The sequence below is a fragment of the Camelina sativa genome, chromosome 9, assembly GCF_000633955.1.
Source record: "Camelina sativa cultivar DH55 chromosome 9, Cs, whole genome shotgun sequence".
NCBI lineage: Eukaryota > Viridiplantae > Streptophyta > Magnoliopsida > Brassicales > Brassicaceae > Camelina > Camelina sativa.
In genome coordinates, this window is record NC_025693.1 from 35,136,461 (window position 1) to 35,152,280 (window position 15,820).

The 15,820-nt window shown below is 38.1% G+C and overlaps 4 protein-coding genes and 2 long non-coding RNA genes across 7 annotated transcripts; 3 read left to right on the forward strand and 3 right to left on the reverse strand.

Annotated features, from left to right (window-relative positions):
- On the forward strand, nt 7-1,483 carry LOC104714191 (uncharacterized protein DDB_G0271670-like). Its single transcript, XM_010431474.1, has one exon. The coding sequence runs from the start codon at nt 14-16 to the stop codon at nt 1,223-1,225; it is 1,212 nt and encodes a 403-aa protein (XP_010429776.1). The 5' UTR covers nt 7-13; the 3' UTR covers nt 1,226-1,483.
- LOC104714192 lies at nt 3,059-4,083 on the reverse strand. Its single transcript, XM_010431477.2, has 3 exons — nt 3,860-4,083; nt 3,524-3,703; nt 3,059-3,414 (listed from the first exon to the last, which is right to left on the reverse strand). The coding sequence occupies exons 1-3, from the start codon at nt 4,041-4,043 to the stop codon at nt 3,383-3,385; spliced, it is 396 nt and encodes a 131-aa protein (XP_010429779.1). The 5' UTR covers nt 4,044-4,083; the 3' UTR covers nt 3,059-3,382.
- On the forward strand, nt 4,173-5,013 carry LOC109126284. Its single transcript, XR_002033330.1, has 2 exons — nt 4,173-4,278; nt 4,771-5,013. It is a non-coding gene; the product is annotated as an uncharacterized LOC109126284 (long non-coding RNA).
- On the reverse strand, nt 5,040-7,136 carry LOC104714193 (pentatricopeptide repeat-containing protein At1g79080, chloroplastic). Its single transcript, XM_010431478.2, has one exon. It carries the CDS (start codon nt 6,939-6,941, stop codon nt 5,199-5,201), a length of 1,743 nt encoding a protein of 580 aa, XP_010429780.1. The 5' UTR covers nt 6,942-7,136; the 3' UTR covers nt 5,040-5,198.
- LOC104714194 (protein PAT1 homolog 1) lies at nt 7,291-11,325 on the reverse strand. The gene is made up of 5 exons (XM_010431479.2): nt 10,861-11,325; nt 10,437-10,579; nt 10,255-10,311; nt 10,049-10,112; nt 7,291-9,726 (listed from the first exon to the last, which is right to left on the reverse strand). The coding sequence occupies exons 1-5, from the start codon at nt 10,940-10,942 to the stop codon at nt 7,670-7,672; spliced, it is 2,403 nt and encodes an 800-aa protein (XP_010429781.1). The 5' UTR covers nt 10,943-11,325; the 3' UTR covers nt 7,291-7,669.
- On the forward strand, nt 12,272-13,709 carry LOC104714195. 2 transcript variants are annotated; one of them, XR_755729.2, is made up of 4 exons: nt 12,272-12,344; nt 12,724-12,819; nt 13,147-13,218; nt 13,384-13,709. It is a non-coding gene; the product is annotated as an uncharacterized LOC104714195 (long non-coding RNA). The 2 variants fall into 2 exon arrangements; XR_755728.2 differs by lacking the exon at nt 12,272-12,344 and having other exon boundaries at nt 12,352-12,819.

Genomic DNA, 15,820 nt, shown 5'->3' on the forward strand with positions numbered 1-15,820 from the left:
ATGAACGAGGGTGATGATGGCTTCGGCATGTGTAAACAATGTTAGTGTTTCTCAGGAGTTTCCTACTACTTACGGATGTTTCAATCCACGAGCTTCTTTCAGCCGCGAAGACTCTGGATCCGCCGCATCTGACACTCAGAAGAAGAAGCAGATTCCGCCGGAGGATCAAGTAGCTGGCGATTTCGAGTTTAGGTTGGAGGAGGATCCTGTCGGAATGCTCCCCGCTGACGAGCTTTTCTCCGACGGTAAACTCCTCACGAAACAGCACCACCAGCAACAGACGACGGTTGAGATCGGCGGCAAATGCAGCAGGACGGAGATGGATCATAATAATAATATCATCTCCGGTGGTGGTGGCGGCGATAATTGCTCTTTTTCTCCAAAGGCACCACGGTGTTCGAGTAGGTGGAGAGACTTGTTAGGTCTCAAACGATTCTCTCACAACACCAGCAAAGCTCCGACGACTACGACTACTACGACGTCGAATCCGAGATCGTCTACTTCTTCCTTGAAGCAATTCTTGCATCGGAGCTCTAGATCGTCGTCTTCTTCCGGATCCTCTTCTTCTTCTTCTTCAGATGCTTCGTTGCTCATGAGCCTTCCTCTTCTCAAAGATTCCGATTGCGAATCTCTCTCCTTATCCTCTTCTCGTATGTCTCTCTCCTCCTCCTCCTCCGGCCACGACCACGAAGATCTCCCTAGACTCTCTCTCGATGCAGAGCGACATAATAATCTCAACCACAACCACAACATCACCGCGAATCCATTTGCTCCCGCTCGTAGCCTAAACCCAAACCCACCGAGAATGAGGTTAGTGAACCATTCATCAGCAGGAACCGGAGGAGGGAGAGTAGGACGCAGCCCAATGCGACGTTCAGGTGGAGGAGGAGGAGAAACAACAACAACATCTCACAGAGGAGTCTCTGTAGACAGTCCAAGACTAAACTCATCAGGTAAAATCGTGTTCCAGAGCCTGGAACGAAGCTCGAGCAGTCCAAGCAGCTTCAACGGTGGAACGAGCGGGTATCGACACAGAGGAATGGAGAGATCGTACAGCTCAAACGTTAGGGTAACACCAGTTTTAAACGTTCCGGTTTGTTCAATCAGAGGTGGTTCAGTTGTCTTCGGTCAGTTTTTCACAAACGGCAACAACAACAACAACAGCAACAACAGAGCTTCTTTGTCTCATATCAATAAAGGTCGTAACTCAACGGATCGAATCTAAATTAACCCGGACATTTTTCAGAAATTAGGGAATAATTCATCAACATGGTTACAACAACGACACAATCTTCTTGATGCAATGCAACAGTAGCTAGCTAGTAGTAGTAGTAATCATCTTTTTTTTTTTTTTTGGGTTTGTTACTTACAACAAATCTTATTATTATGATTATTATTAACAGAGTTTTTTTTTAATGATATTAGAAAATCCAATTTGTGTGTGTATGTACTGTAAATAAAGAATCGGTGTGTCATTGGGTAATTGTTCTTGAGGGGTTTTTCTAGGGTTCATTCATTTGACATTAGGACACACAAAAAAAATGGAATTGGAATCTCCTAATTGTTGCTTCTTTTGCTTTGGGGGTGGGGGTTGAGAGAGAGTGAGGTTGACGCGTAAAAGGAATGCGCGTGGGTCAGAGGAAGACAGATACTTTTTTCACTCATATGCTCTGTGTGTATTTGCGCTCTCCCCACGTTGGAGCTTATCTAAGCTGTCTCTTTCATGTGATATTTTTTATTTTTTTTTGTTTAGATTGTAAATTTTTTTTTCTTTTTCCAATAGTTTTATTTTGTCGTTTTCTGAGTTTCGGAAATGATGCAGGGTTCAGAGACTTTAACCACACATTTCTTTCTTTATTTATTGTTTTGTTGTTTTGTTAATCAAAAAGGAAGGTTCGTTTAAGCATATTAATGTTGGATCTCTTTTATATCGGTCTTCTGTTTGTTGTTTGAACTTTGAACGGTTGAACCATATCACATGTTTTTGTGTCAGGATTTTCACGAACTATTATTATGAATTATGGTACGTGAGATGTACGAAAGATTTACACATAGACTATTATAATAGTTATTATTAAGAGTCTTGCAATAAAAATGATAGAATGGACAAGCAAGAGAGATTGTACAAGTACAAGACTCGTAATAAGCTTCTTTCACCTGTCTCTATCCTCTCTGTTCTTGTGTGTACTTTAGCTTCTTCTCTCTTTGGTCCCCTTTCTCCTCCTCTCATCATACTCTCACTTAAAACAACCCTTAGTTAACAGCATTTTTGTGGTGTATAATTCTAATCGAATTCCATTTTGAGGAAAAAGTGAATATATCCGTCTTGAAAGTTACATCTATGCTGCGACTAGAGTATGCTAAGTTGCAACTAATGATTTGTAAAGTAGCGAAAAAAAGAGATAAAAGTAAGCTAGTTTTGTTGGTGTTTAAAGACAAAAACTTTTGGCAGAGTTCCCGAAATGTTTAGGTTTGTGTGTTTTTCGTATGGGATGTACTACTAGTTACTACTCACAAGCGGACCAGTTAGATTTCTGGTCAGAGGCTCGGTCTTCTATACTTTTTCATTACTACAAGTAATTTTACATTTGTTTTTCCTTTTCTATCATCATTAACTTTTATTATTAACACCCCCCTTACAAGACACACACACCCTCCATCACAATCGTCACATAATAATAATGAAAAACATGGTCGTTATAGAAAGAAGATAGTAAGTGTGGTTAACCAACCAACGAAAGAAATTTTGTGGCCCATACGAGAAAAAGCTTTGTAATCAATAGAGAGAGAGATGTAAAATAATCTAAAAGGAACTACTAGAAAAGAAAGCCTAGGAGATCCAATCATATAGGCTTCAATCACGTGACTAGCACAGAAGACACGTGACTCTCTGTTAACACACACACAATATCTATACGGTGGCATCCTCCTCCTATCGATTTTGTCGTCAACCCACGTGACAAGATTTTTATAAAAAAAAACACTAGGATATTTATTTTCTGTAAAGCTTTTTACCAACAAAATCGATTTTTTTAAAAGAAATAAGCAACCCGACATATTCACTTAAAAATTCTGTTTTACATGATTGGGTCGATGGACCCTGGTTCATCATCGAATTAGAGTTTGTAACGATACAAACAAAAGAAAGCAAAAAAAAATATATTTTATTACTACTATAGTAAAACAAAACAAATAAAAATGGAAAATTGGGCTATTCGAAATTAAAAATAAAACTGATATAAGAAAAGCCCACTAGAGAAGCCCGATAATTTCAAAACGATGAGCAAACTTGTACATTACATAGAGACACTTTCATATAAATAAAAAAAAACTCATCACCTCTTTGAATCTCTCTGCTACCAAACCCGAAGCAGTAGTAAGCTCATAATGTAGTAGTTTCCGAGGATGTTTTGTCTGCGTTAAGAAAAACAGAGTGAGATAAAATAATGAACCAACCAGTAGTAGTAGTACTATAGATATAATGAAGACGATGGATGATGTAGTGAAATTAAATTAATTTGACCTAGGGTGGTGGTGGTGGTGGTGGGGTTGGCAGAGAGCATGTGATCGATGTTATCGATACGCCTTTGAATAGATTTAAGGACAAGATTAAGAGACGAAACTCTTTGTTTGACGCTTGTGATTCTCGATGCCTGTTGTACTATCAACGGCAACGGAGCGTTCTCCAGCAATTGATCTAGCTCTGTTTTTAATTAATAATAAGTATTCCAAGAAATCATCAATTTGTATAAAAAACACTTTATCCAATCGAAACAATTGAATTGATTTTGTGAAACATTCGGATTTCACGAATCGATTTGGTTCAAGACACGGACCGACCGGGGTTTAAGTTTAGTACCTTGGACTAAGCGATCGAGAGAAGCGGAGAGTTTGTCTTGGCTATTGAGCGCATCGAGAGATATAGAGTCAAAATCTTTGATGACCGACTCCAGCATCGCTGATAAGCCTCTAGCCATTGCTTCTCCTCCTCCTTCTACGGCGGTGGAGCTTGTAGTCATCGCCGATTCTGGTTGCTGCTCCATTTTCCGGCGAGGTTAAGATTTTTGTTTGGGTACTTTTAAGATCTTTTTTTATTAAGTTAAAAAGGAAGTTCAGAAAGGATAAATGACGGAAATATCCCTGAGAAGTTGGATTATTTTCAATTAAAAGATTTTTATTTTTAGGGTTTTCAATAGTTTTTGTATATATTTGCTTGTTTTAACAACGCCCTACTCTTTCTCTGATTCGATCCACAGCGACAAGAAGATGAGAGCCAAGGTTTGTCTTTTTTTTTTTTTTTTTTCTTCTTCTAAATCTTTCGTTACTATTCGGTAGGTTGCCTAAAGTGATTTGATCTGTTAGCGTGTATATCTTGCTGTGACTATGCTCTGTTGATCTTTTGAGTATTCTTAGGAATTTGTATCTTGCTGTGTATAGTGAATCACTCTAGTGAGATTGGAACCTTGCCTAGATGTAGGTAGCACACCAAATCTTTTTTCTTTTGGATTGGATTGTGATTTGTATTCATGGGAGACAATGTTGGGATTTTAATCAATTTCGGTTATTGTTCAATTATCTGGCTGGAAATGGTTGAGATTTTGGTTTATAACAGTTGAATTTGGAGTTTCCCAACCTTGATCCGTACTAATATGCAAATTTTTATGGTTGATTCACTCTTTTGGTCAATGTAGAAAGCCAATTCTACTTCCTAATTCTATGTGCATAATTTGGTTTTAATAATAAACCGGTTTTTGCTACTTTGATTTGCAGTGGAAGAAGAAGCGCATGAGGAGGCTTAAGAGGAAGAGACGAAAGATGAGACAGCGATCTAAGTAGACATCATCATCAGACTCTGTTTCTTGCTTCTCTCAAACATTAGTCCCTCTTTTTGTTTCCCATTTAAGTTTTTAAGATTTTAATGAAAGATCATTTCAGACTTTCCTGCTTCTTCAACATCTTACTCCCACTCCTATATATATGTCACTATTAAGCTTTTAGGCTTCTTTCTCTTCATTTAGTTTGGAGTCGGATCTTTCATCTGTTAAATACTTCTTATTGATCTGTGGTTCTACAACTGAAAGCTTACATAAATCATAGTCCTCATAAAAATGTTACGAACAGTGAATAAAAATGTATACTAAAAAGTTTTATAAAGAAAAAAAAAAGAGCCTCATGGTTGTTGTTCTTCTCCTAAACCATCAATCTAAATTGAACTGCATCACAATCCTATCTACTGCATTCTGTCCCATAACCTTACGCGATCGAAGCTCCTCAAGAACTTCCTTGGCCAGCTCCAATTCATCCTCATGAGCTATCCCTTCTACGATGATCGCATACGTTGTCTCATTCGGCATTCTCTTCTTCTCAACCATCATCTCAAACACCTCCATTGCCAAATCTGTCCTCCTTGTCTTGCACAACCCTAGTATCATCGCGTTAAAGTTATCTACTGAAGGTTTATATTTCTCACTCTCCTCCATTATCGACAGCACCTCCATCGCTCCTGTATACATCCCTTCCAGACATAGCCCTCTGATCAGAGACGAGTAGGTGTGCGAATCAGGATCAAACCCGCACCTAGTCATCTCGTACAAGAGCTGAAACGCTGCAAAGGTGTTACCTTTCCTGCACAGGCTCGTGATCACGCTCTTGTAGAAATCGTGCGTACAACATTTCTGCTTGTTGCTTAAGCTCTGTATTATGTAGAAAGCTTCCTGCACCTTATTGTTATGCTCACATAAAGAACCTATGGCGTTGTAAGTTCCTTCGTTTGGTCTACAACGCCTGTAAATCATCTCATCTAGACATTTCACCACAAGATCAACCTTCCCTTCCTTGCACAGACGCGCTATAACCGGGTTGTAGCTCGTGGCAGTGACTCTAAACTGATGATTTCCTATACTCATCTCCTTCAAAACTTCCATTGCCTGCTCTGTTCTTCCATGGAAAGCTAACGAATTGATCAGTATGTTATAGGTAACCACAGAAGGAGCTCGATCTCCACCGTCCATCTCAGCCAAGAGAGAATTTGCTTCCTCCCATCTCCCATCACAGCACAAACACCTCAACAAAATGTTATAGCTAACAACATTAGCCTTAAACCCTTTAGCAGGTAACTCCCTAAAGAGCTTCATCGCATCATCTGTTCTCCCTTCCTTAGAGAAACCAGTCAAGAGCACATTATAGCTAACCAAATTGGGTTCACCGCCTTTGGCAATGATCTCATCCAAGAGCTTGACAGCTTGGTCAGTGCCTCGCTCTTTATAAGCAGCCTCAAGCAAGAAGGAATAAGTAAAAGCATTAGGAGCTAAACCTTTCTGCATCAACCTCTCAACAAACTGCAAGCTTTGGTTCAAGCTTCCGAGCATACAAAGACCACGAACCAAGGCATTGTAAGTAACGGTATTTGAAGGGTAACCATGATCCTCCATCTTCTCAACGAGCTGCATCGCGTAACCAACGTTACCTTTCTTACAAAGCTGGTTAACTAGGTAAGTGTAAGCAGAGGCATCGGGTATAATCCCAGAGCTAACCATAAGCTCAATGACACGAATGGCTTTCTTCAATCTATTAGCTTTGCAGAGATCGTACAAGAGCTGAGTAGAATGAGCTACATTGGGTTTACGCCCTTGCGTGACTAAACATTCGAGATGAGAGAAGGAATCACTCAAACTCGGCTCGTCGCTTCTCGGGTCATCAGGAAAGGACCCGGAACTGGAATCGGGTTTCCAACTGGATCCGGTAATGGTAAAGGCGGAGTCTTTAGGGGATAACGTAACATGGGTGGAAGCTAAAACCCTAGCGACACCTTTATTGACAGAGGAGAAGTGGAGGAAACTGGTGGGGATGTGGGAAACAAAACCTAGGGCTTTTCTCGGCATCGAAGATTCCGGTGATGGATTCGCCGCCATGGATAAGACTGAGTTTAATAGAGTCGACATGGCTGCTTTATAATCAATCGGACAGCAATCAGAAAACTGAAAGATAAGAAATGGAAGAAGATTTCAGAACCCAGACAAGGGCAAGGATCATTATGTACTTTTTCCCACTCTAATCTGAAATCAAATTTGGTCGAAAGCTTCTTCTCTTCTCTTTTTTTCTTGTGTTCTTTTTTTTTTTTTTACATCTGAAAGGTTCTCTCTTTTCCTCCGCCTCTGTTTGTTTATCCATCCACGCGACCAAACCTTCGCGTAGACAACACGCTCTTTGACTAATAAGCGAAAGCTCCAGCGTGGGAAGATGATGATGATACGAAGAATGAAGAACAAATGAATTCATTACTAAAGAGTATAATGATAACTCGAAATGTTTATTTGGTAAAACAGAGAACGAGGAAACAAGGAAAGAGAATTATCAAGAACCATTAACAAGGTTTCAAAACACAAAAGAGAGATCAACTAAGCGAAAGACAGAAACACAAACAAAAACATCGGCTAAAAGAGGAGTTTTGCAAAGCTAAAAGACTTTTTCTCTGTACAGAGAGACCAAACTTTTTCTCTGCTGCTTTTTTTTCACCTATAAGACACAAAAACAGTCTTTGTCCATTTGAAGCACGAATAGAAACTTTGATACCATTCTCACTTCTTGCGGGTATCTGCATGATCTTCTGCTTCATATACAGACTTCCCGATACAGAATCTTCATTTTTACTGCTTCAATCTTGATACTATCAACCTAATAAGACTGGCTCGGTTTTCTGGCTTCCGTGCATAGACCCTTTGATAAACTCCAATAGTATTCTCTTCTGCTGCTCATCAATGTGTGGGAAACTTGCACGTAGAAGCTCAATTGGCATTTCGCGGGAAATGGCTTGTGTAGCTGCATCAGATATCTCCGCTGCAAAATGCGGTGGCAATTGTGAATTCAAACTCTGCATGATGCTCTCGTATTTGCTTATGCAGTACTTCATCACCAGATTAAAGAACTCGTTAAAGGAAGCGCGCCATAGAGCCATGACTGCGTTGTTGAAATTATTTGCCCTGATAAGTTCGGCAGCTCTGTCCAGTATTGATTTCAGTACCGTGGAAGCTCCGTCTCCAACAGGGCTGCCTAAGGGACGGAGCGGTGGCTGCTCAGAAGAACAAGACACCGCTGCTAGACACACGCTTACCGATCCTAACTCCATGTTGTTAATGCACAAGTTTATAACTTTCGCAAGCTTGCTTGTGGTTTTGATGATATCGGCGTCAGATGAGAGGACTCCAAACAATGATCTTAAATGACGGAAAATGGCCATGCAGACTATCCGCATTAGGTCGCTGCCAGGGAAAATAAGCTGAAGATACCTTGTGAGTAGTTTCCGACCCTTTGGAAGAGAGACAATCCTTAGAAAGAGAAAATCATCATGAGACCGGCTTTCCCCATTCTTGGCTAGGGGATCAGCGAGCTGAAGTGAATCTGCGAGGCTATCCAACAAAGATTGCCGTCTTTGTTTCAACTGGTGTCCTCCGTCCGGGAGTTGGTTAAACTCTAAGTAACGATCTATATCATCAACTTCAAGGAGGAGACAAAGACCATCCTCTATGTACACTCTAGCTGCAAGCATCGGTTCTTGATCAAGGGGCTTATCGGTAGCTTTATGCTCCGCATTACCAGATTTAGTTGAATTTGGAGGGTCCATTTCAAGAAGTGGACGAGGCCTGCGGATTGAAGAGAAAGGAACCCTACCAAGAGCATCAACCTGAAGAAAAGCATGGGGCTCGTTGTTTGACCGTGCACGCTGTTGGAGGTCCCTCAAATGATTTGGACAAAAATGATGTTTCAATTTTGCACCAGCAGTTTTCTTAGCAAGACAGGCTTGATGATAGTAATCATCAACGTAAGGATCATTGCTGTGTGTAGCAACAAGCTGCATTCTCAGTATATTCTCTATCTCATCAGCTGACATATATTTAGACCGGAACGGAGGCCACCCACTATATCTTCTCTGAACGCCACCATCATAACCCTGTTGGTGAAAACGCATGTTCTGTCTGTTCCCATGACCTGATCCTGGTCTTGCTTCCCTTGGATCAACAAACCCAAGGGCTCCATCATAATTTCCAGAGGATGATGATCGAGAGAGATGGGAGTTAAACAACTGAGGCTGTCCTCCAGGCATATGCCCAAGAGGAGGCTGCATCGGATGTGGTAACCTATTCTGAGAACCCTGCATCTGTGGAGGCATCAAACCGTTTTGATGAGGCGGCTGTTGTAGCATCGCATTATTCATGTTACCGGAACCATCCCCAGGATGAATATTTTGATGATTCATCCATTGACCTGGAGGGCGATTATTTAGAGGAAGAGCAGGACGAAACTGAGGCATGTTTCCAGCATGCTGCGGTGATCCATGATGCATGCCAGGCAACTGAGGCTGCAAAGTTGGAAAAGAAGAGAAGTTTGGGGATCCCATTTGAGGCCCACCAGACTGATATGGTATATTAGGGAGTCCTAACCGCTGATCTGGTGATATGCTGCCTGGAGGAGGGTATGAAACAAAAGATGACTTCGGGACAAGAATTGGTTCGCTGGGAAACTGTTGTTGATTACGGTCTTGATGCAGTTGACGTTGTGGTTCCGGATACAATGTTGTTCTGTCAGGATTTCTCTGCTCAACAAGGTCCAAAGATGAAAAAGGCTGTGCTGACCACACCTTGTCATCTTTAATGGCATCAGAGTCCAGTATTTTCCGGCCGTACCAGCTTGGCAACGCCTCCCCATGGGTCCACTCAGCAGCTAAAGGATCTGAGAAAAAAACCATTGAAATGTTAAACCACAAATTAAAGCCTTGCTTCAAGACAGATGGAAACCATGGAAATGAATTAAGAAACAGGGACAGGTCGTTCAAACATATGAATTAAGAGAATGGAATTAAAAACAGCTCACTCGAAATCATAAACTTAGAAGTAAACTGACAGGCATAGAATTGAGATATAAAAACTATAATCCCCTAAACCTAAATTATGTACATGGAGAACTAAGAAATGCTATGATATATTAAATCAAAATACACAAAATTGAATTAGTCAAGTATTCTTTCACAACATTAATGCAGAAAGGAACTCACTCTGTACTGATCGTCTATCAGTGATTGGCCCCGTATTTCTATAGACATCAGGCTCCCTATTCAACTGTAACAGCAAAGATAAAATTTCTCAGGTCACAAGCTTCTTCAAAGCAGTCTTACCAATTTGAAAATAAAACGATACAGAAAAATGAAGTATAGGATGCAGGTGTGATCACTTATCATACATATTAACAACGCAAACTAACCTTTGAAAAAGTAGTAGCAAGATCATCAACGTTGGACAGAGATCTAGAACTTTCAACCTGCAAAAAATTGGGGAGAACCGTATGTCACTCCACTAAATAAATCCAGCCACTAATAATCCAAGAAAAGCTTCTTTATCTCTGTAGAGTTCCTCTGCTAAGAGGAATAAGGTGAGAATATTTACCTCTTCCTTATCAAATGAAAAGTCATCCCCTAATCCAGTGAAAGATAAAATCTCATCTTCCTCTTCCAATCCACCAAGCTCAACCTCCTCGACAACATCATTCCCAAAAAAGGCATACTGAGATGCATCAAACATTGTATTACCTGTACAAAAGAAACCTTCAGTTAGTCAAAGCTATGAGAGTCTTCCTTAATCTTCGTATGATAGAAACCAAAGGGAAAATTAAATGAGGAAGGAGGTCTAACGAATCAAGTAAGAAGCAATTCAAGTTTGATTCAGTACTACAGAGTTGGAAGAAGTAAATCAAACTAGATCCAGATTCAAACAAACAAACAAACAAAAAAATAAATCTGGAGAACAAGAAATCGAATTCAAAAAGAGAAGAATCAAAACAAAATCGAGGAAAAAGGAGAAGAAGAGAGACCTGTAGGATTATCTCCAAATTTCTTAAGATCGTCGGTTACTGGAGCATGATTGATACTACTCCCAATTCCAAAAGCGTCCATAATCGCGCTACCAAGGAAACCAACTAATCTACCAAAAACCCTAATTAACTGCTTTCAAACACTGAAGAATCAAGATTGTAAAACAAGGATTTTATCGGATAGAATTGATCGGTTCCTAAGCGATACACGCTACCCTAATTACCAGAAGAAACCAAAAAGAAAAAAATCAAAATCCGGAATCCCTAAACAACGCTAAGTGAGTAAAAGGATTGACGATCAGAGCAACGAGGATGGTTCCGCCTCTAGTGAGAAACAATACATATCGGCTCCCGTGACGGAAGCAGAGAAACAGATACGGAGGAGAAGGAGAAGAAGAAGAAGAAGAAGAAGAAAGCAACAGCCAGAACCCTAGAGAGAAGATATAGCGATTACCCCCTTTTATTTTTATTTTTTAATTTTTATGATTGCTTTGATCCAAACATTATTGCTATTTTTTTTTTTTTGTCAACTCCGAACTTATTTATTTTTAAAAACGATAAGTCCGAAAATATTTAAGAAATTTTTAAAAAAAATATTCAGATGATGAGCAGATCCACTTTATAATAATCTGAAAATTAATGAAGTATATAAAAAAAAATTATTATATTTTCAGTTATTTCTTTGATAAACTGCACAGTATTGATTTAGTGAATTGAAAAATGTATTTATTTGTTTTTTAATTATTGATATAGAATATTTTTGATAGTAGCTTACTTACCCAAGACTTGGCACGTGCGGACGTGTGTGTGAATCCGATAGATAACCGTTAATGGGAAACCAAAGTGGTCTCATGGCCTAATTGTGCTTCTCATCATCTCTTACTAGGTACTATCCGCAGAAAATCGCGGGCTGAACATTTTTTGATGAAAATTTGTAATAATTTATTTTCTTATTATGTTATTTATAATGGTTTATGATTAAAAATTTGTTGCTTATATTATAATTTTTATATTTTTTAAATGTTTATTGAAAACCTGTCAATAAAACATTTGTATGTAATGAATAAAATTATTTAAACCTTTGTGAAATTTTTGTTATAGTTGTGAAGTAAGTAAAAGGATATAACTAACATGTAAAAAAAAATCTTATATGTTAGTTTTTTTAAGAACAAATTAGTTTTGATTCTAACAGATTTTTTTTTTACTTACAAATTAGTTTTGATTCTAACAGATTTTTTTTTTACTTTTTTACAATTTATTTTATTTGATGTTTTCCTATTTTCGTTTTTTAAATTAGAATTATTTATTTAATTAATTATTTAATCTTAATTAAAATTTTCTAATGGCAAGTGAATGTAATTTTTTATACATTTAAAGTTAGTTTTATATTTGTACTTCCCAATTAATAGAGTAGGATTCCAGCTCTCCCCCGTCGCCTTCTTCGTCTTATTCTCTCCCTTGCCCCTTACATCTCATCTGAAAAGGTTAGGCTTTTATAATTTCCAACTTGGTCCTGCGCGGTAATTAGAGATTCGAATTGCGCGCATCATACGTTTATCTTCTGTCTAATTAAAGCTCCACTGTCATTCTTTTTGACCATCATCTTAATCTTAATTTCATTCATTAAATATGTCCTTGTCTTGTAGATTCATCATCAGTTGCAAAATCAATACATCTTCTCTGCATTGTGATTGCCGTTTGGTTGTTTGCTGCTAACCAATGATCCATATATATATATATATATGACCTTTATACAACATATTATATTATCCAGTTCGCTCAATTCTCATCCTTATTTGTTTCTTCATTTTGATTTTAATGGTCAATGTCGATAATGATTTGTTTTCCTTATACTGTATGAAGCTAAAACTTGCAGTAGATTGGCCTGTAAGTTCGTATCCTATCACCAATTTGTAGGCCTGCCTCGTTCTCTCACTCAAGGCCGAGATCACCCTACAGGTATGGTTAAATCCATGTATGTATGTATTTCAATGTTAGCTTTTGGATACCTGTACATATAAGACTCTTGGTTAATGACTGAGTATATAGTCCACGATCTTCTTGCTTTGTCTTTGTCTTATACTGAAATAGAAACTTATGGCTTGGCTTGTCAGTTTCAAGAAACGTTAACCAAACTTATGGCTAACTGGCCTTCGCTATCAAATTGCCAAGATCTAATATATGAGTTCTCCTATTGTAGTAGCTACTTACAGAGTAGTGTTTGTCCATTGTAATCGTACTCAGTTATAGTAAAAACACTGTAATCTCCTCTTTGGTTCCAAACAGGGGAAGAGGTATAGCTGGAAGACTTAGAAGGTCATCTTACTGCTCTAGTTCTCCAAGCCCCGTAACCGTAAGGTATTCATCAAGATCTTGCTTTGTCTTATTCTGAAATAGATTCTTATGGAGAAATGTTAGCCAAATATAGCTAAATGGCCTTCGGTATCTAATTGCCAAGATTACAGACTAGTGTTTGTCCATTGTAATCGTACTCACTGTAATCTCCACTTTTGTTCTAAACAGGGAAAGCGGTCCCGCTGGAAGACGTACAAAGCCTCTTCCTACTCTAGTTCTCCAAGCCTTTTCAGCTAAAGAAATAAAGATATACCTTGCTTAGTTATGTATTGACGTTCTACATTGTGTGAACGTATAGGCTCCTAAGAGGATTTAGGAAGAGGCACCCTGTCAAGTAAATTGTAGGACGCTTAGTTTAGCCCATTCCTCTGTAGGAACACTTAGCTTATCTCTTTCCTCTGCTATGCTTCTTTGTTATTTCTAAAACCATTTGGTTGAGACCTTCACATTACACTGTATCTTTTGACTAGATATCTTTATGCAATTGGTGTCAAGTGGTGTATGCCTGGTCCCTAGCTACATTGATATCACAACTTTTCTATCGGTGGCTAACATTGAAACACATTGTAAAAAAGTAATGTCATTGTTATCTTGCATCTACACTAGTTCAGGAGCTTGTGATCAAACTTCAACATACAGGAAACTGGATCATCATTTCAGTGTATCTATGTTTTACTTTCAAATCTAGTTAAAAGAGAGAGAAAATAATTCATCTTGTGGGACTGTGCTACACGTAGGCCTTTGAGAGGAAGGAGGAGGAGCACCAACAGGTAGCAGCAAAAGCTCACCGCCAGTTCGCAAGAGCTAATAATTGTTTTTCTGCAATCTCCATTAATTAAAAGGAAAAAAAAAAGTTTGAAGTGACCAAAATGAGACTCATGTTCTCATTTACTCTGCTTGGATCGTACGAATAAGACTGATCGGTCTAGTCAAGGTAGGGACTTGAAGTAGGCTCATGTAGTGATAGATTTGTGTAAGTTACTTTAAAGAACAACACATAACCTGTTGTCTAATCTCTCTACTTTTTGATTCAAACTGATTAACCAATTCTTGATTTGGTGAAAGTGAATCAGTGATCTGACAACAACAACCACCACCTTTGTCTTTTGTCTGTTTGCTTGGAGTTAAATGTGGTTCATGATCTGATGGTAACAAGTCAGTACATTTAAATTCAATTTCTATGAATAACTCTCCTCGTATTCATATACATTTATAATAATAATATAATAACATTTATTTCGTATTTTGTCTGAGCGAATTGAAAGTGGAGGTGGGATCATTATGCATTTTAGCTGAAGATGAGATTGAAAGCAGTAGTGGGAATCATGCAATCTACACATTGGTTCTCTTTTTTGTTTTTTTTTTTAATTTGAACAAAAATAAAATAAAATAAAAAATTGAAGGGACCACACACTGTCCATAAGCACAACCACACATGACACCAAGTTTAAAGTCTTTTGCAGAACCTCTTCTCTTGTCTCCTAATGGGGCAACGATTATTAAAATAAATAAATAAATCTTGAAGTTGTGTTATAATGAAAGTTATGTTTCGATGATACGGCTAAGTAAGGTATTTTTTGAAGAGCAAGAAAGAGTGATGGCCCAACACATCTTTAATTGAGTCGGGACCTCTCAAACCTAACTCTTTTTCTCTTATTCTTATGCATCTATCTACCTATCTATCTATCTTCCCAAGATAGTTTACCAATAAAAATCAGACGTAATAATTGTCATTTACATCCGATATTTGAGAGCCGATTTATTATTTGAGTAATTGGATGGGTACTTCTTCCAGCATTGAAAATGATATTACACCAATTCATCCAAATGTATAGGTTGTCACTAAATGTTGAAACTTGAAAGTCATAATGGTCTATATGGTCTGACTAATTTAATAGTTTTGACTTTTTGAGAGAAGACTTCATCAATAACCAAAATATGAAACTCGGTAAAAATCTTTATATCACAATTCTTACTCTCGGTACTTATGATGATTGTGAGTTTCAATATCCATATGGTGCATTTGATAAGTGTAATACGTTAGGTCACGAACTTCTCATGTATGGATGGACCATAGTACATGTGATATGTATGCAATAGTAAGCCCCAACAATTAATGAAACACATGTCCTTAATGGGAAGCTTTACACACATCCACTGAAGCCTCTTTTTGAATTGTTGTAAGATCTAGGTGTGTGAGATGATGTTGGAACAAAAGCATAATTAAAGTCACAATTATCAAAACTTTGATACACGAACAATCATGTATACGAACCGAAAGATATATGAGAGTATATATTTCAAAAAGCATGAATTCTTTCTTTACAACAAAATTAAGTTATAGTGGTTCCTTTAAGGAAAGATGAAGGTTCTAGGTAAGGCACCCTTTAAGATTCTTGCAATGGTTATGGTTATTTCTTTTGAAATGTTGATGATATCACAAGAATAACACCAACACCAACTTTAAGTTGAATCAAATAAGAAGAAAAGAAAAGAAAGGAAAGTGAGAATCAAAGTTATAATTAAAAGAGAAAAGAAAAGGATACCATACACCAAAGTCAAGGTGCAATGTCACTTGCTCTTCAATCAAAGAGGAAACTACAAT

Excerpts from the sequence above, each read along its gene's own strand:
- LOC104714191 (XM_010431474.1), top strand. The coding sequence starts at position 14 with ATGATGGCTTCGGCATGTGTAAACAATGTTAGTGTTTCTCAGGAGTTT.
- LOC104714192 (XM_010431477.2), bottom strand. The coding sequence starts at position 4,043 with ATGGAGCAGCAACCAGAATCGGCGATGACTACAAGCTCCACCGCCGTA. Across the intron at positions 3,704-3,859 it reads TCTCGATCGCTTAGTCCAAG|AGCTAGATCAATTGCTGGAG; the intron begins GTACTAAACTTA and ends AATTAAAAACAG. Across the intron at positions 3,415-3,523 it reads CACCACCACCACCACCCTAG|ACAAAACATCCTCGGAAACT; the intron begins GTCAAATTAATT and ends TTCTTAACGCAG.
- LOC104714193 (XM_010431478.2), bottom strand. The coding sequence starts at position 6,941 with ATGTCGACTCTATTAAACTCAGTCTTATCCATGGCGGCGAATCCATCA.
- LOC104714194 (XM_010431479.2), bottom strand. The coding sequence starts at position 10,942 with ATGGACGCTTTTGGAATTGGGAGTAGTATCAATCATGCTCCAGTAACC. Across the intron at positions 10,580-10,860 it reads ATTTGGAGATAATCCTACAG|GTAATACAATGTTTGATGCA; the intron begins GTCTCTCTTCTT and ends TCTTTTGTACAG. Across the intron at positions 9,727-10,048 it reads TGATAGACGATCAGTACAGA|ATCCTTTAGCTGCTGAGTGG; the intron begins GTGAGTTCCTTT and ends TTTTTTTCTCAG.